Source organism: Vicia villosa, linkage group LG3 (assembly GCF_029867415.1).
Source record: "Vicia villosa cultivar HV-30 ecotype Madison, WI linkage group LG3, Vvil1.0, whole genome shotgun sequence".
Lineage (NCBI taxonomy): Eukaryota > Viridiplantae > Streptophyta > Magnoliopsida > Fabales > Fabaceae > Vicia > Vicia villosa.
Window position 1 is genome coordinate 34,265,734 of NC_081182.1, and position 20,754 is coordinate 34,286,487.

Genomic DNA, 20,754 nt, shown 5'->3' on the forward strand with positions numbered 1-20,754 from the left:
TTGTTATATTGAATTAATAATGATTCAAAAAATTAGAATGAATTTATTATATTAAAATGACCCAAAAAATGTATATTCAGTTCATTTTATTTCTATCAAAATAATTTTTTTCATTTTGATACTTTATTTCTTTATTCTTTTGAATCTATCAACTATTATTTTTAGTATATTAAAAAAATTATAAATTTTGATTCCTCTAAATTATTTGCTACTATTTTAATTTAATTTTTTTTTTTTGCAAAGTTTCACGTGGTGCACTTGTGTATTTCAAATGATTTTTTTATGACATTTCATCAATACAAATTTAAATTATTATTAGTTTAATCATTTTTCTATTTAATTTTTAAAATTTATTAATTTATTTATAAATTTGAGTTAAATTTTAATTGTTAAAATTAAAATTTTAATTGTATTTTTTAATAAATTTTATTAGTTTTAGATATCTTATAATTAACATAATAAATTTTAATTAAAGTTAAAATTATATTTTGTAATTAACTATTAAACTATTTATATTTATAATTTAGCTATTTTATAATTAACATAATAATTTTTAGATAATCTCAATAATTGAGTTAAATAGTTGCAATTTTATAAATAATTTGTTTAATAATTCAACTATTTACTTTTTAAATAGTTAATAATAGTTAAAAAATAAATTAATAAAGATTAAAGTTATAAATAATTAAATTAGTAAAATAATAATATTTTATAGTTTTATCAATGGTATATAAAATACTCATGGTGCTTGTATATTCAGTATATTAAAATATAAATAAATTTTTTGATTAATTTATATGTTCTAATGATTATTTAATGACATATCATTGATAAAATATATATTAAAAAAATAAATGAAGATTAAAAAATAAACAATTAAATTAAGAGAATAATAATATTTTAAAGTTTTATCGAAATGAAAAGAATTAATATTTAAAAAAAAAGGATTGAATAATTATTTTTACTAATTTAAAGTTTTATGTATAGAATTAAAGTACCAATATGAAAAGAATTAGTAATTGGCAGACATAAATATAATTGAATACAGCAGTTTAATTTTTTAAAGAACACTTAATCTAATATTAGAAATTAATCAATTAATTTTATTAGGCAATTATATAATCAATTAATTTTAATTTAATCTTAGTAATTATATAATTTTAATTAATACAATTGATTCACCTTGATTTTTATTTTCTATATCAGATAATATTTCGGAAGTGTACTTCCGAAATATTCCAGGGAGGTGAATTCGGAAGTGCATCTCCGAATTCACATTTTTTTTATTGAAAAAAATGGTGTTTTCGGAAATGCATCTCCGAAAACACATTTTTTCCATAAAAATAAAGTGCTTTCGGAAGTGCACTTCCGAAATCAATCTCTTAAAAAAAGTGATTTCGGAAATTCATTTCCGAAATATAGGGGCATTTTGAGATTTTCGCCGGAGGTGACCAAGAAGGTTGGGAGGTTTATAAAGAAATTTTTTTTTAAATATCTTAGATAAAAAAATTAAAATTCAAAATTCATAAAAAATGAAAATGGAATATTTTAGGGGCGCAAGCATATTAGAAAAAAAACAATTAAATTGAAAGTTTAAATAAAATTGTAAAAAAAAAAAACCAATTTTATAATTCGGTTCAAAAATAGAACCAAATCGATAAAAATTAAGGTGGTTTGTTTTGGTTCTCAATTTTAATTTTTTGGAACCGTTAAACTGATAAGGGTGTTTAAATTCAAACCGATCCAAATAAAAATCGCGATTCGATCCAAAAAATTCAACATTGCAAAAACAAACTAAAATTTATTTAATGTGTTTGGATGTTACTTTGTGAAAATCTCTCAATTCTGATCGGATTTCAGATTGATTTTTTAAAATTGAACCGTATTTATATATTTTTAGAGAAAATAGGTGATGCATTCTGTCAACAAATGTTGACGATGTATTATTCCACATCACGCTTTTATTTTTAAAAAATCTTATTGACATGGCAAATTGTTGGCTTTTTATTGAATGATATTGTAAAACTATTTTACAATGCCAGTGGATATCAATTATATTTTTATACTTATTTATTTTTTTATTAGTATGATATATTATGTTAATTTATTATTCGATAATAATTATTTTATTAATACTATTTATAAATTTGGTTTAATCTACTTATTTTTATTATTTTATTTATGATCATTTTTCATTTTGTAATATTAATATTAATATATTATATGTTATATATCATATCAAATTTATGATTTATTAGTATTTTATAATATTATTAAAAATATAATTTTGATAATCAAAAACCAATTCAAATTAAACCACGTTAAATTGAATCGATAAATTTATTTTTGTATTGGATGAATTTTTGTCTCAAAACGGATCCTAACCGCACTGCACCGGCCCTACAAACCGATGGTTATGGCTATCCTTATCCGTGCTTCAAATTCTCTTGGTTAGTTTTCATTTTTTAAATTTTTTTTCTTCCTCTTTAACGAAATACTATTTACTCTTGTTACAAAATAATTTTGATGTGTATTTGAGGTGGGATGCATGTTAATTTTTGTGTGTGACAAACTATTGTTGTTATTATTATATTTTATTTGTTACTGCTTTGTATGAATTAAGTGCAATTTGTAAATTATTTGAAAAGCAGAATGAATTAGATGAAAAAATTATATGAAATTAATTATTTTTAAAAAATAGCAATAAAAAATACATTGAAAAATATGATAGCAGATGATACACAAATTAATACAATGTTTTAAAAAAGAACGATTTAAACCAATCTACTAAACCAAATCAAACTAAATTGAATCAAACCGGATAGTTTGGTTCAGTTCTATTTTTGAAAAACATTAGAAATTGAACGAAACCAAACCGATGGAGATATTATCGGTTCAAATATTTTTTTTATTAAAAAATCTAAGTCGAACTGAGACACTTCTACTGAATTAGGCGAAATTTGTTGGTTTCTATAGATGAACTAGTAAGATATTTGTACATCCACGCGAGTCGGATTACTTGATACGTTATATAATCTATTTAGATGCAATTAGAAATTTGAAATGAATAATTTATTTTTGAAATGAGCAACGACAATATAAACTCAATTGCATTAGAATATCCATACAAATGTAATTTTGATTACACATGAAATATTATCGTAAAAGATGGAACAATTTAAATAGGTGTTAATGATGGAACAATTTAAATAGGTGTATTAAGATATAATATTCTCTTACAGACCGTAGGCAAATGACTCAAAATATTAACACCCGTGTCAAAAAAAGTAATTGTCTTTGCAACATATTGTCTTATATTCAACCATTTGATATTCGAATGAGTGGTCTGGTAAGAGAATATACAATCAAAGGTTCGGTAAGAATAATTGAAATGGTCATGAGATTAAAACTCATTATTTTGCAAAATAAGGAAACAAAAGTTAGACCCAAATATAGTTGAATATTTATCTATCAAATGTTGTGAAAAACTTCTTTAAATACAACATTAATATCAAATGTAGTGGACATACTTTGTTTATGCTTGTTATGAGTTAATATTTTAAGACCTTTAATCTTAACTCTAAAATTTGCCACATAAAGTTTTCCACGACTAAAACATCTTTTGGCAAGTATAAAGTAACATTGTCTAATGATTAACCTTAAGATTTGATAATTGTCATTCAAGTGAAACAACAGTTAAAACGATTTTCTCAAGAATTTGAATGGTTAGAGAGATTGTGAATGTGACATAACATCTTTGGAATATAAATTATATTTCCAGTATTTTTATTAGAAATTATTTTAGCTTCGATGACATGATTAACAAGCCTAGTCATAGTGAGCCTTGTATCACTGCTTAAACATTAAGATTTAATCAAATTTCGCAAGAACATAATAGTTGTGCCAATTTTCAATTTGATTATATAGTTAAGCAGTCCATATGTTTTTAGACAAATCAATAATTTATGGGTTAAATGCTCAAATGCATCAAAGTTAATAGATTCGGATCTGTCAATTAGGGATGACAATGGGTCGAGTCGAGTGCGGGTTTCACACTATCCAAACCTGCACCCGAAATCACCACCCGAACCCAAACTCAAATGATGTTCGGGTGGCAAAATAACACCCACGCCCACACCCGTTGGGTTCAGGTTTTTTCACCCAAACCCGAGCCCGCAGCAAAATACATAAAATACATTTTTCCTACAACTTTCCACAATATTATATATATATATATATAAATAAATATATTTATATATTTAAATATTTATAAATATATATATATATATATATATATATAAATATAAATATATATATATATATATATATATAAGCGGGTGTGATTTCAGGTTTCGGGTGTGGGTTTTACACTATCCAAACCCGCACCTGAAATTTCGGGTGGCACCCGAACCCAAACCCAAATCTAGTCAATTCGGATTTTCACCCGTTGACTCGGGTTTGGGTGTGCTTGTCAAATGATGTTCGGGTGACAGAATAACACCCACACCCGTTGGGTTCAGGTTTTTTCACCCAAACCCGAACCCGCAGCAAAATACATAAAATACATTTTTCCTACAACTTTCCACAATATTATATATATATATATATAAGCGGGTGTGATTTCAGGTTTTGGGTGTGGGTTTTACACTATCCAAACCCGCACCTGAAATTTCGGGTGGCACCCGAACCCAAACCCAAATCTAGTCAATTCGGATTTTCACCCGTTGACTCGGGTTTGGGTCTGCTTGTCATCCCTACTGTCAATTGATCCATACTTGATTATTCATTTTCTCCTCCTTCAACACAAAACAATTGATACGTATGTGGGAATCGACTTATAATTCCTATGATTTCCACTAATTCATGTTCGCTCTCCAACTCCACAGTTTGTAACCTCCTCTGAATGTCAGAGCGAAAGGATTTGCAATCAAATGCGAGGATCCATCGCGTATTGATTCAATCAAGCATAATTTAAATTTTCTTTCGACTATGGGAATCGACTTATAATGCTTGCGATTTCCACTAATTCAAGTTTGCTCTCCAACATCACAGTTTGTAACCTCATCTGAACATCGAAGCAAAAGGATTTGCAATCAAATGCGGGGATCCATCGCGTATTGATTCAACCAAGCAAAATTTCAATCTTTTCCTTAGATTTCTAGATATTAATTTCTTATGATTCTCGATGATGGCTGGATCAAAGGCTTCCATACGCATCGTTGTGCATGAAGTTGTTGTCATTGTTATAACAACAATCAATCAACCACCTCTTCCTCTATCGCAAAATGTCGTAGATCCCAAAATGGTTGTTTCACTGCATCTAGATCTAGTTCGAGCTTCATATTTGTCCATGTCTATTCAATTTACTCTGATATAAACCCCTAATCCACCTTCGCTTACACAACCTGAAGTCTTGCCTAGCATCTACGCTCTACATGCGAACCTTAGCATACAAGGTGTTAATAAATTATTGAACAACTGTTAACTCTGTTCGACGCCAAAACTCACATGCTCTTGAAGCGAGGCTTCAGTGCCTGGAAAAACACGCTCACGACACTCCTTCTTGCAAAAATATTATCCAAGAAGTTGCTTCATATAAGACTCGTACTATCGTCTCGAAATCATTTGGGACAATGAGAGATGAGGTCCCACAATCGAAGGATTGACATAAGAGCATGAAACATCAGACTCCCCCTCATAGCCCTGGGGGAGACTGGGGCAGTCACGTTTCTTTCCCGACTCAAATAGAAACTCAACCGGTAAAGGTGCAAATAAAGAATCTGCTGTCAGTAAGAATCTTGGAGAGCAGGATCCTAAAGTTCATGGAGAAGCCACCCAAGATGGAAAATTATGACGAAAAAGGAGATCATGACGAGCATGTGCAACTTGTGAATGACCGATTGAGTTGCTTCAGTACCACTTATGTGTCCAAGTGCAAGATGTTTGTGTTAACCTTGGTCAGGCCGATTCAGTTATGGTTCAATGGTCTTCCTGAAGTAAGTATTGATTCTTGTGTAGAGTTACGTGAAAGGTTTTCTACATATTTCATGTTAAACATGTGACTTCACACACAAGATATCGGTGAATTGTGTGTTTCTGAAAAACTTGAGTTTGAAAAACTTTTAGGATTAAAATCATAGTTTGAAAACATTTTAGAAGAGTTTTCTAAATAATTTGCGAAAAATAAAATTGTAGAAGGTAAAATGTGGACATATAAAGAGTGTAAGGGAAGGGATTTCTAAATGAACACCAAAAGTTATATAGGTTCTTTAAAAAATGAACCTAGGATGTAACCGTCCATGCAGCTTCAGTCGTCTAGTGCTAAGGTACTCCGACCTCATTTGGCACCAGATGATTAACATAATCATCAAAAAAGGCAACCATATACCTATGTTTCACCAGAGGAGGAGCAAACACAGTAGGATCATGAGGAATGTATTGCATGTACCCGAGCTGACGCTCGATGCGCTCAAACAGATAAGTAGTCGTCTTGTGTGACCCGCAAGCTAACCATCTCGAGTACAACACAACATCATCAAATGGAATCGTCACACGGTGGTCGATGTATGCCTGGAAGTGTATATCATCAAACACCAACCAAACAATATACATCCGAAACGACTTTGTCGCATGGTTCTCTCTGAGCGGGTCGAATGTAGTGGCACACAACTTCTCTTCATTATAAGACGAACCAAGTTACCAGCCAGATATGTGAGGAAAGTGTTGTAGGATCCAGGTATGAAAAAACAAGAATCATTAGTTAGTAACAGAATCGAAATAATTTACAAAATGACACTCATACAATATAAGACCAAGAAATGTTACCGTCAAGAGTGTGATGTTGCTGGTCATTTACTTCGTCTTCCACTTACAGCCTTTAGACAACTTATGGTACAAGTACACCAAATAAGCGGTCCCCCTGTTCCACTCATGGATCCGCTCAAAGTTGTCAAATTACTACAAATACACGACATTAGTGTAAGCCGCACTCGTGTCCACAAAAATGGAAGTGCCAACCAGATACAACAAGTATGATCTCATAGCACATGTTATGTGCTAGGCTACCTACTCGGGATCACCATCATCCTGTTGTGTACACAGTAGCTCTTCCGTGAACACCTTCTACAAATAGCTAAGCCTGACATGAGCACCACGGGTGACTCCTAACACTTTACGGGGGTAACTCCTAAGTATTCCACCAACAAGTTCGACGCCTCTTCTTCGGCGACCTCTCATTATATAAAAACCTCATTTTATCGGAAGATGCATCAGAGACGTGACATCGTCCAATGTAATCGTCATCTCACCATGTGGTAGATGGAACAATGATGTCTCATGTTGCCATCTCTCAACAAAAGTGTTAATCATACCATGATTAACTGTAGTATATCCACTGAGGGCCAAATCTTTCAACCCTGAAAGCAGCAAAAACTCCTTACACCATGGCTCAGGGGGAGTTACCAGGCGAGTGATCTTCCGCACATGATTAATGATCTTTAGCAGATCAGTTCTTGCATACATGGTTTAACGAAATTGATTCAACCAGTTAAAACTTAATAATAAAATAAACACTACAAAAATTAATAGTTAAATGTAATATTTACCTCCTCGTCCCAAATATGTGGAAAAATGGTTCGGGTATAGAGGCAGTAATGATAAATCGGAAGGCCCTTCTTCAAAACTCAAAGGTTTCGCAGGTGCAATCTCATCTTCCTGGGCCTCAGGTGCCGCCTGCCACTGAGACTAAGATGCAAGGTGTGGTTGGGACTGAGGCTTGGATGCAGGTTGTGGCTGGAATGCATGTTAGAAGGCAGGTTGTGGCTGGGATGCATCAGGTGTCGACTGGAAATGTGATGTCTTTCTTGTCTCAAATACCATACGTGAAGCATAGATGGAGGCGGGGAGGGATGACCTGGAGAACCTCGCCTGCTGCGGGAGGACGATGAAGTAGGCGGAGAAACGTGAACACTATAACTTGTAGCCGCATCCGCCACAACCTGTCCAGAGGTATAAAGAGCCTGGGATGCTTGAATCCTTTCCCTCTAAATCAAAGCATCATGTGCAAGCCTGGCGTGTCTCAGCTTAGATGGTCTTTCAGTCATAACTCCTTTAGAAGTACGAAACAAACGTTACCAAAAAGATTCATGTTCAAAAAATCAGAAAAATGCGTACAGACTAAAATCGAAGATGCATTTCCGATTTTATATGTTAACGCTGAATAAAACCATATATTTATCTCCGGTAGGACCTGCAACTTTTATACTTCGTCAATGGCGAAGCTCAACCACTAACACCTAAAAAAGATCATTAATCGTAAAAATAACTATACTAAAACGTTTATCCCTACTTCTAAGCTTGCAAACACTAAAAATACTTGAATTATCTAACCTAAAACACAATTTCTAGGTGAAATTACATTAACTAAAAAAAGCTAAAAAATAACTTACAATTTCTAATTTCTGTGGGTTGATGAAGCTTAAACAACGATGTTTGTTTGTTGCTTGTTGATTACTGATGAGATTTTCGTACAACGGGATAATTTTCACAAAATGGGGATTTGAGAGGGTTTTGGGTTTGAGTTTTGACCTTCTAGTTCAAAAACACATTTTTTGAAATGAGGAAGGAGAAGAGACAGCGCACATATTTGTGTTAACACAAACCGGAAATGCACTTACGTGCCCCCCGTAAGTGCATCTCCGATTTATTTATGCGTGACATCTGAGATTTCTTAGGCTGAACTATGGTCTGTAGTTGAGGTGTTTTCGAAAATACAAACTACGGATAAATGCATTTTCGATTAGTTCTCTACCCTTTTATAGAGTCTTGCCCATTAAAGGCCTGACTAAGGGTGTTTCCGAAAATAAATTTCTATTAACCAAAAACATTTATATATTTTTGCCAGATACGTTAAAAAAATATAGGGTATGTTAATAAATTCCTTATATAAAATGCGTTCGAAAGTGTATTTTTAAATTTTAAAGTATTATTAATTTTTCACAAGAGTGTGGAAATAATGTTCTAAAGAAATTCAAATACTTAAATACTTTGTAGGTTGGTTTTCTTTAAGTTTTCATATTAGCGAGTTTACCCGTACCAATAACCCCCCTTCTTACAAGCTTTGGTTTTATAATGTAAGAATGTGACGTGTTGCCCCAATAGCAAGGGATTGCACGTGACACCAGTTCTCTTTACCATACCTACTGTATGTTATTTTCCATCACCACCTATTGCCTTTTTAGCAATACTCCAACCTCAACTTAGCAGCTTACATTGCACAACCTCACAACCAATCACATCTCCATCACCTTCACACCTCCTCTAACAGAAAACCAAATCGTACTGCATCAACATTGCATCCACGCAAGAACTTCATTCCAGGTGCAGAATCGCTTTGTTTTCTAAGTTACTCATTGCTTCACTCAAATTACACATAGCAGAATGCAATTTCCAACTACATCATCAATTCATAATTAGATCAACAATTTGCACCGACGAAAGAAAGACGAAGTAGAAGGATTAACGGTGTCTGTGACTGCCAAGACGGAAAAAACAGTTAACCGTTTATTTCTTTGCACGTGACTGCTTAGCACAAGAGGCTCGTGACTGAAAATGCCTCATAGAGCAACTTACATTTTCCCGCGTCATTTTCCAGAGCGAGGATTCGATGAATCATCTAAAAAGCTATTAGATCACGAAAAGGACAAAATCGTCAATTCACTAAAATCTGTAACTGAAAGCGACGTTCAAACCAGTAACCAACTTTCGCCGTCTACTCCTCCGTCAAATAAACACGACGTCGTTTTCTCCTCCGGCAAACACTCTAACTCCGACAAGCTCCGAATTAAGCAAAAGCAGATAGCGGCTTTCTGCGACTGGTTTATTGACAAGAAAAGAAATCACTCCGGTTACCAGAATCACCATCTCCGCCGCCGCTCATCGATCTCCGATGACGATCATGATCACGATTTTCTTCTTCATCACCAGGAGAAAGACACTGCGATCGACCGGAATTTTGATCGGCAGGTTTCGCTTCCGAGGCTATCAAGTGATAGTAGTTATGCAGGGAGCTTGTTTTCCAGTGACATTAAGGAGGAAACACCGTTGTCTCAAGTCTCCACCATTACCACCACCACGGCGAAGAGACAGAAGGATGAAGATCAAAACAAAGAGGCGTTGGCTAAGGAGTGTAACGAAAGCTATATCTTGCAGCTTAAGTTAGCAAAGAGGGTAACTTGCTTGGCAAGTCTCGTAACGGAACCTGTTCTTACTCATGGCACTGAAACTTGGGATGCTGAATCTGTTTCTTATCGTCTTTGGGTACAAAACTTAACAAAAGTGTCACCATTTCATTTGTTAACTATATTTCATTGTGGTTATGAAACGGTTAAAATGATGCGGTCGAAAATGTAGTTGCGATTACAATTCCATCATATTTATTTAAGTTTCTTGTTTTTGGATTGTTAGGTGAGTGGGTGCTTGTCATACACGGACAAGATAAGTGATGGTTTTTACAACATATTGGGGATGAATCCGTATCTATGGGTGATATGCAATGATGAGGAGGAAGGTAAGAAGATACCTACTTTATTGGCGCTTAAAGCGGTTGAACCAAGCGAGACGTCTATGGAGGTGGTGCTGGTCGATGGGCACCTGGATCCTCGCTTGAAGATGCTTCATGATAAAGCTCAGGAGTTGTATTGTTCTTCCGAGAACACACTGGTGTTTGTTGAACAGCTTGGAAAACTTGTTGCCATATATATGGGGTATATATTTAGTACTTTTAAATATGAACTCTATATTTTTCCTTATTATTTTGTTGTTATTCTGAATGTATATATTATTGATTATTGAAGGGGTATATTCCCAATTGAGCAAGGAGATCTCCACAAAAGGTGGAGGTTGGTTAGTAAGAGGCTGAAGAATTTTCACAATTGTTTTGTGGTTCCCATTGGCAGTCTATCTTCTGGGCTTTGTAGGCATCGAGCAATTCTCTTCAAGGTTAACTATTGTATTAATGTGTTAGTTTACTGAGTTATTGTCAAACAAAATTTTATTATTTTGCTAGTCGCACAAGGATATTATTATTAACTATGCACAATGAGGGTTTCTTTGGGTTCATTTTGCTCTGAGTTTTGTAACATAACAATGCATTAATGTTTGTGGAAAAGCTTGTTACGAATTAGTTATTCACTAAATTGCTTGGTTTTTTGAATGCAGAGATTGGCTGATTACATAGGTTTGCCTTGTCGCATAGCTCGTGGTTGCAAGTATTGTGCTTCAGATCACAGATCCTCTTGCCTAGTCAAGATTAAAGATGACAAGCAGCTCTCGAGGTTTGCAAAATTTTGTTATAGATGCCACTAATAACTTGATGTACATATAATTGTTATTCACCTCATATTTTCCTTTGTTCTGGTTCTGGTTTTGTTATTTTACAGGGAATATGTTGTCGACCTAGTTGGGGAACCTGGAAATGTCCACGGCCCAGATTCCTCCATTAACGGAGCATATGTTTCTTCGATTCCTTCACCGTTTCAAATTTCTCATTTTAAGGAATTACAATCACCCTATAAAGATGATGAAACAAGTTCTCAACCACCTATTAATTTCAACCGAAGTTCTTGTAATCCTGAAACAAATCCTTATTCAGGTATGTTCTTTACTTATATACCTTAAGTGTTGATTTTCAAATTTTTACAAGTATTTCAGTTTCAAGTACAAAGAAAGAATCTGTGAAGCCACAGTTATATTCTTGGACCTTCGGGATACATCGCACACAAAATTAATCGCAGTAGATTCTAAATTTTGCCATGTATTACTTATGTATCGATTGTATTATACAGTCTAAAAATATACTACATCAATTAATTGTTCAAATGATGCTCGTGCACACAACCACTGTGTTGTCTTTTTTTCCGCCCTCACTGCAGAAATTGTTTTTCCTACCTCTAGCCCAAATACCAACGTTTCTTGGTAAATATATTTGAAGCTGCTTAAAATTTTCCCTTCCTTCTCTAGATTTTGGAGCATGTTTTGATTTACATTTTAGATTTTAACCCTTTCAGGACAGGGTAACCTATGCTCTCTTAGTTCTGTTTTAGTATATCTCAGAGAAACATTCTAGTTTAAAGATGGTCTTAGCCATTATTCAATGATCTGCAGGTTGTAGACAGAATGATCAACCAGTTAAAGAAGCGGAATTGTTGAAAGTTCACCAGGGCTCCATCTGTGCTTCAGCTGATCAATCCTGTGAAGGAACCAAACCACTTCTAATTCCTTTTGGTTTAAAAGAGAATGATGAGGAATGTGCAGTTCTAGGTGCAATTTTGCCTACCATTCACGAGGATGTTTCTAAAGTTTTTCCTCCCACCGGAACATCATTACATGAATATCCAAGGCTTAGTGAAGAGGCAGTTGTGTTAGAAGAAAATTCGAGCAATGAAATCATCGTAACCGGATGTTCTGTGGTAAAAAGTACTTTCAAGCAATGTATACTTAGTTCCTCATGCCAATCAGAACTGAAGCAGCTAGACGATAAAATTGAAAACCAAGACTATGTATCTGCTGGGAGTATTCCAAGATATGTGAATCTCGAACCATCATTGGCAATGGACTGGCTTGAGATATCATGGGATGATTTACGCATTAAAGAACGTGTTGGGGCTGGTAAGTTTTCTGCTTCTGGAATTCACATAATTTTGGTATAGCAGACTTGTTGTCTCATTAGATGACTAAATAATGCTCCTTTCCTTTTAACTTTGCAGGCTCATTTGGAACTGTGCATCGTGCTGAATGGCATGGATCAGTAAGTGATAGTACACTCTTATTTTTGTCGTGCCGAGTTTGTTCGTAGAATAAGCACATTCGAGTATATGAACGTGGATTTTTAATATCTTCATACTGCGGCCTGCACACTTGCTTTGTTTGTTTGATTGCAATTTGATGGGTTTTGGCCTAGTCCCCCAAGCTTTCTTTTTTCTTTTTATTTTAATAATATTTTCATAGAGTTAAACAGTTTGGGTGTGGGTGCCGGGATGCTAACCTAGTTGGGATGTCTGGGCCTTTATTTTTTGCTTCACTTTAACTTTTTGCTTAAGAAAAAAGATGAATGGCATTTAGCCTCCAAGCCAAGTTGATTATATTATAGTTAACTGTCAATATGTCTTATGGTGAATGCCACAATCTGTATGTATTTTTCTTCACTTTAACTTTTGCTTCAGAAAAAAAGATGAGTGGCAGTTTGCCTCCAAGACTAATTGATTATATTATAGCTAACTATCAACATGTCTTGTGTCAAATCTATAATGCATTCTTTGGCCACAGTCTGTATGTGTGGAGATTCACACACTCTAGAAGTAACTCGTCATAGTTACTCCTCTTAATAGCTCTTTGTTCATATTGAATTTCATTGATCAAACCAAACCCTTGAATATTATCATGGAACAAGTAAATCACCACCCTATATGTTTTTGTGTGTGTGTGTGCCCCTGTAAGTATATCTATGTATATATCTGTTTTGTATAATTTATTTTCTCTATAAATTGCAGGATGTTGCAGTCAAGGTTTTAACAGATCAGGATTTTCATGATGATCACTTAAAGGAGTTTCTAAGAGAGGCATGTATTGATTGCATTCATGACATAAACATATTTAAGTTCCTCTTTCTTGTATTTGCCTGTAATTTGGATTATATTCCGGTAAGAGGAGACTGGTGGGTTCACACAAAAATATACTACCAAAGGCAACACATCTGAGCTGATAGTTAGCTATCTTCAGCACTATATATATATTCCCTTGGTCTAGTGTCTTGCACAGTTACAATGTCTTATTCCCTTTGCCTCTTTCATGAAAAGTACTTTTAAATACTTTTACTATTATTTGGAAACAATCACAACATTGCATAGTTTATGGAGCAAGATTAGCGATCTTGCGGTGTACTATCATTCTCGAAACCTGTACTGTTACCAAAAAAAAAAAGATGCTTGAAAACATGTGTGCTACTTTTCTTTAATACTAATTTGAATCATAATGATATAAGATTTTAAATTTGTTCTTAAAAGGTCCTTTTATTTTCCTCTCAATTAAGTAGGGGAAAAAAGCTAGTTATATTCAAGTTGTTATTTGCATTGATTTAGGTTGCAATAATGAAACGTGTTCGCCATCCAAATGTGGTGCTCTTCATGGGTGCAGTTACAACACGCCCCAATCTATCAATAGTGACAGAGTATTTGCCAAGGTAAAACAATCAACTTAATTATATTTTTGATCATGTTATTGCACATTCTTGCATGAAGACGTGAATGTCTTACTGTTGTTTCCTAGTACATTTGTAACAGGGGTAGTTTATACCGCCTGATACATAGGCCAGCATCTGGTGAAGTTCTGGATAGTAGGAGAAGATTACGAATGGCTTTGGATGTGGTTTGTGTCAGATATTGTTAATTTATTAAGCTAAATATTTATCTTGTACATGATAGAGCGTTTTTCCAATTGCAGGCTAAAGGAATCAATTATCTCCATTGTCTTAAACCTCCAATCGTGCACTGGGATCTCAAATCCCCAAACTTGTTAGTGGACAAAAATTGGACTGTGAAGGTGGAATGAAACTGATTTAGCAGTTTATTATAAGATTTCATTAAATTTTGTACATGTAGGTGATTTCTTTTTTCAATTCATGCTCAGGTTTGTGATTTTGGGTTGTCCAGATTTAAGGCAAACACTTTCATACCCTCAAAATCTGTTGCCGGAACAGTTAAGACTCTTGACTCTATTCATTAGCGTAATCATACCAGCTTCATGTAGTTACAGCTCTATAAATTTAACTTGTGAATTGTCCACTTATTTTCTCTTTTCTTCTTTCTTTGAGAAGCACTCTCAAGTGTGAGAGAGTTCAACAATCGAACTGGGGTGGCTATTTGCCAATACATCTTGATTCATTAAGAAAAAATGACTGTTTCTTCTTCTTAGCCTTTGACTTCCAATATTGTCTTAAGACCAATGATACAATTTTGTTTCTGCTATATGAATGATTGTAGTACCGAGGATGTTAATCATTTGATGTTGGTAAGTTTTTTGTATGAGAAGTATATGCATTTCTAGGATTGCATGAAGGGAACATTCAACTTACTATCCTGTAATTGGATTTGGTAGATTTTGCATGTTAGCATACAGATAGAGGCAAATTCCTTTTAATTGTGAAATTGGTCATTTTTCAATATTTCACCTGTTGAACTTTTACATCATGAAACCTCACTTTCAATAAATTTGTAACTCTTTATATCTATTTTTAGCCTGAGTGGATGGCCCCAGAATTTCTTCGCGGAGAACCTTCAGATGAGAAATCAGATGTATACAGTTTTGGAGTTATCCTGTGGGAGCTTGTGACCATGCAACAACCATGGAGTGGACTTAGCCCTCCCCAGGTAAACAATACATGTGAACTTGCATATTTTATACAACTGCGTGACATAATGAAACCAATTGAATTTGAAAAGTAATAATCATCATGTGAAATCTCAGGTGGTTGGAGCTGTTGCTTTCCAGAATAGGAAGCTTGCTATCCCTCCAAACATCTCCCCAGTATTTGCCTCCCTCATGGAATCTTGTTGGGCTGAGTAAGTCATAGCATTGCCAATTTAAATTTTGGAAATTTGTCAACATGTTTGACCCTAAGCAGATCAGCATGCTTCATGTTATTTTGCTTGGTCAACTATTGTTTTTTTATGGTTTTATAAGCATTGTTTTGTTTACTTGGCAGTGACCCTGCTCAGCGCCCATCTTTTGGTGGCATAATTGTTACCCTAAAGAAGCTGCTGAGGTCTCCAACAGAGATGATAAAAATGGGTGATATGCACAACCCATAATTGTTTGCAATTGTTTATGTAAATTAATGGCTGCTGCCTGTATCTTATGGGGTTCCCAGCATCTGAACATGATTTGTAAAATAAGCTCCTGACCTCGTGCTCTTTTGTGGATAGCTTGAAGTCTAAAATATTGGAGGATGTATATATGTTTTGTAACATCGTTTCCTAAATAAATTTGTTTTGAAACATTGCAATGTGATCATTTGGAAAGTGCTGCACAAAAATGATTTTGAAAATGATATTCTAGAAGTAAAATTAATGTCACGATGGGTTAAAAAATTATAAGATCCGATCACCCCAATATATGTATCATCAACACATTCCAAAACGTCCACAGCATCACTGGTCTTGGTCTCCTCATTTAACAACATATTCATTCCGCCTAAATGACAGCTCCATTGCTACTGCTTAACTGTATTATATAGCAAGCCATCATTTTCTTGATTATGTAGGTTAAGAATCAACTATTATATTACGGTGTATCAATCACCATCAGTATATATCAATTACAATTAATTGTAATTATCGTATATCACCCATATAAATATAAATATACCCTAGCCTGGTCTCATTAGACACACAACAATATACACAAATACATTTTCAATATGATACCAGAAATTACCGGTTTCACGGTCTTTTCCCATTTGCCTTAGTAATCTTGTTGTTCAAAATACACAAGCCCACTACATGTCACTGATCTCTGCCACCATCTGTCCAATCACTGGTGTGCTGCCGCCACTAGATTTGCAACTCTCCGGCGAGCCCGTCGACGAAAGAATCGCCACTTGCCGTCGCCAAATACGCTAAATGGAAACAAATTGATGTCTCTCAGTGCACTGTGTTGTGTTATGGTTTTCCATAGCACCTAATCTCTAAACACAGTACCAAGTCTTTACCATTTGCTACGAGGTGTGGGAAAAGGTTAAGAAAGTCTTATCCAACGATGTACATTGTCTTTACAGTGTCATCCTCAAACTCAACTCTTTGAACTTGGAGAATATAGACATGCAAGTCTATTTGAGTAAGTTTGATACGTTGAAGGCGAATTTCACAACCCTAATGTCTTTTACAAAAAATGCAACAACTCATGCCGAACAATGCAATAAGTTTTTCATGATCATGACACTTGTTAGACTACTACCGAAACTCGATTCTGTTCGTAACAAGATTTTATTAAGATGCACTGTTCTTAACTATGAAGTCGTTAGTGAAGAACTGTTGTGCTTTTTGGACTAGTGTCTACTTCATCTCCCACTAAATCATCTGCTCTTACTTCCTCTACCATGGTCGTGGTGGAAGAACAGAGGACGCGGTGGACAACACCATGGTATTCGTTCAAATTATTGCAATCGTTATAGTCATATTGAAGCTAAATGTCTTACAAAGTCAAGAGAACAATAACGAATTACATAAACGGGGAGCGGTTAGTACTTCTTAGGTTTTCCTAAACTTTTGGCCCAAGAGCCTCTATAAATATCTAACTCTTTGGGGGTATGAGACAGATCATAACTTAGACATAATACCACATAATACAAATCCTATCACCTCATGTAAGTTGGTCACTCCTACCACCATAAACATCACCATACAGGGTCTTTCGCCACCGCGGACAGGTCCTAACCATCATAAATCACAAAGGCCTCTTAGTATCCTCCACTCGTGTAAGGATATACTACTCAACCATCAATAATTTCTTGAAAAATGGTAAAGACAAATAACATTAGACGAAGATCAATAAAGTCATTTTTAAAACAATAATAACAATTTAATGATTCATTTAAATTAATTAAAAATATTGCATAAAATTATATATGTTAATATTTTTTAAGTGTCAGTGTCAATCAGATTAGAATGACTACTAATAGTTTCTGATGAGTTTCATCAAAGGTGTTATTCTAACAAGCAGAGACTCAATCCTTAAAAAAATACATGATGAGTTTCTTTATTATTCATAATTATAGACATTTTTATTCAACCCTCCCCTAAAGAGGAGTGGCGCACATATCATACTTTGCATTTTTTTCCCTCCGCTTTTTTCCTTTCAAATCTTGCATTATCCTCAGATTATGCATTTTCTCCTCTTCACTTATGTTCTCCTCATCGCTTCTCACATCCTTCACTTCAACTGCTTCAAGTTAGTATTCTTCTTTTATTCTTCTTCTTTACTTCCCTTCCTTTTTCCCCTAGTATGTTCAGTTTTTGCCTTAGTTCTATGTCTTTTCTACTTCTTCTTATTTTCTTCTTATCCACTTTTATATATATATATAAAATAATTAAATAGTGGTTATCTCACTATCCTATTTTTGGACTTGGTTGCTCCACTATTCAAGATTGATAACTTTGATTTAAACTCTGGTGTAAAGATCCGTTGTTGTATTTATGATAGGTTTCATTTAGTTAGTAATTTCCCCGTTGTCAGCTTATTGGATCGAGTACCCTTAGTACTCTGGTTTTAATATATAGTCTCTTTTTCCAAAAAAAAAAAAACTGGTTTAAACACATACATAATTAACGTGATTAATGTGATGAATATTCGGAATGTAATGTACTACTAGTATATTAGTTGTTTTTGGTATGTGATGTATATAAGGTAGGGGTGGCAAAACGGGCCATGGCCCGCGGGGCCGGCCCGCCACCCGCCAAAAAATGGCGGGTTGGGTTGGGATTTTAGGTCCGCCGCTCGCCAAAGTTCGCCCCGCAAAAACCCGCCGCCCGCCATACCCGCCCCGCCAAAGCCCGCCGCCCGCCAAAACCCGCCTCTCCTCCAAAACTCACTCTTTTTTTTAGATAATTCTAGTAATTTTAATTCTTGATGGTTTATTTTATACATTTATTTATAAATATATGTAATATTTTCTTAAGTAAATTTGTTAAAAAATTGCTTTTATAAAAAATTGTTTTAAAAAATAAGTGAAAAGTTTAATTAAAAGGTAAAAAAAGCCTATTAATCTATTAAAAAAATATAAATAAAAATAGGCGGGTAAGCCCGCCGCCCGCCAACCCGCCATCTTGGCGGGGCGGGCATGAATTTTATGCCCATTTTACTTGGCGGGCATGCCCGCCCCGCTCGTTTTTTGGCGGGCATAAGGCGGGGCGGGCGGCCCGTTTTGCCACCCCTAATATAAGGTGTGATTAATACGTTTATTCTATATGCATTATTATATTTTTGTATGAAGAAAATGACAATGTTTTTTTTTCTTTTAAAATCACTTTTACTATTTGCAAGTTTAGTAACACTTTATTGAAAAATATTGTCCTTTTTCCAACCAAAAAAAAAATTGATAAATGTTTAACATCAGTTTTGTTTAAAAGCGGTGTCCCTTTTCGGATAACAATAATTATCAATCATAATTAACACAGTTTTTGACTTTTTGTAAAAAAGTTGTTCTCATTTGTTACCTACTACTAGAGATCTTGAAAAGCATTATTATTTTGTCGAAACATTTAAGAGAGCCTTCAAGAGCGCTCTTGAAAGAAAAAAAGTGTTCTTGAAGGTAAAATATGGTGTGAATTGAATACGTTAGTTATAATTCCTAAATCAACTTTAGAAAACCTCATCAAATAGTTGACAAACCATATTCTCCAATACTAACAACAACGAAGAGATGCAATCATGTAGCATTTGTAGACAAAGTTTGAACATCTAACCTCAACCCTCATTCAAATTCAAGTCAACAAGATGTTGCTTGATATTGAACAATTTATTGGCCCATTGAAGGTAATCCGATAAAGTTTTGAAAAAGTTTCAGGTGAGCCCATTAGAACATTACTTGTTTCATCTGATGTGAACAAACTAAATAACTCATATGAGTGTTGATGAAAAAAAATCTTTTTAATATTTTGAAGATCAAAAAAATCTTATTTAAATATAATTAAGATTATGATCTTGTTTATTATTTGTGAGATTCGGTTTGGTCAGAAACAAGGTGTATCATATATAGTGTTGAAACAATGTGGGAGACAAGATGATCAAAATTACATAATGAACAATTTAAAATAAAAAACAAATAAAGATCACAAAGAATTAATAGATAAAATTGAAATGTAAAATCATAGAATTTACAAAACACACACGTACGCACGCATATTAAATGCATCAATAACTTAAAATTTTAACTTAATTATAAAGTATAAATATACTAAATCATCATAATAATGTGTAATATTCATAAATTTGTATCAAACTACATAGATTACCCATCAAATCATAAAAAGTAATATCTAAAAGATTATCCATAAAACAAGGTTATCTAAACGTTAAGGTTCAAAATCCTTTACCTTTCATTATTTTAGGTGTAACGAAAATTACAATTACATACCAAATACTCTATATCTCTAAAATATGAAAGATTCTCTAGGATAGAGTACTACACAATAAACCCAATACAAAGACTCAAAGAAACTCAATTATGACGCACACAATTTCTTTTTTTAAAAGGCAAGTCTTCAAATAAGGAGAACCATGTCTTTACATAAAAAATATGATCCAGTCGAAAAGTCCAATAAGGTTTAACCAAAAATCAACTGAATCCAACACTCTCTTGTTAGTTTTCTTCTAAATATAGAATTCTCTCATTAAGGAGATGTACGTTTTGTTGTTGCACCAAGTTATATATGCTTGTGATGAGCTCATTTTCACCATGCATACAGATGTGGTCTGGAGGTGTTGAATGTTTTGAGATATTTAAGATTCTGACAATTGCACTTGTAGTAGAGGTGGAAGTTGTTTTGATATTTGGCCTTGGAGTAGTTGTTGAAATGGTTGGAACGACGACATAACCCGGAAAGTTTCTCGTCAAATTGGCAAAGAGGTCACGATCTGGCGAGAGGTGGCGTAGGAAAAGTCATCAGAATTGGACCGCCTATCCCATGGGAGGAAATGGATCTT

The 20,754-nt window shown here is 34.1% G+C and overlaps 1 protein-coding gene across 1 annotated transcript; it reads left to right on the forward strand.

The window, feature by feature from the left end:
* The first annotated feature begins 9,101 nt into the window (after positions 1-9,101).
* On the forward strand, positions 9,102-16,019 carry LOC131660942 (serine/threonine-protein kinase CTR1-like). The gene is made up of 15 exons (XM_058930310.1): positions 9,102-10,317; positions 10,465-10,763; positions 10,854-10,998; positions 11,218-11,333; positions 11,439-11,650; positions 12,163-12,666; positions 12,765-12,805; positions 13,548-13,616; positions 14,136-14,236; positions 14,337-14,421; positions 14,497-14,595; positions 14,683-14,751; positions 15,291-15,422; positions 15,520-15,614; positions 15,758-16,019. The coding sequence occupies exons 1-15, from the start codon at positions 9,610-9,612 to the stop codon at positions 15,861-15,863; spliced, it is 2,781 nt and encodes a 926-aa protein (XP_058786293.1). The 5' UTR covers positions 9,102-9,609; the 3' UTR covers positions 15,864-16,019.
* The last annotated feature ends 4,735 nt before the right edge of the window (positions 16,020-20,754 follow it).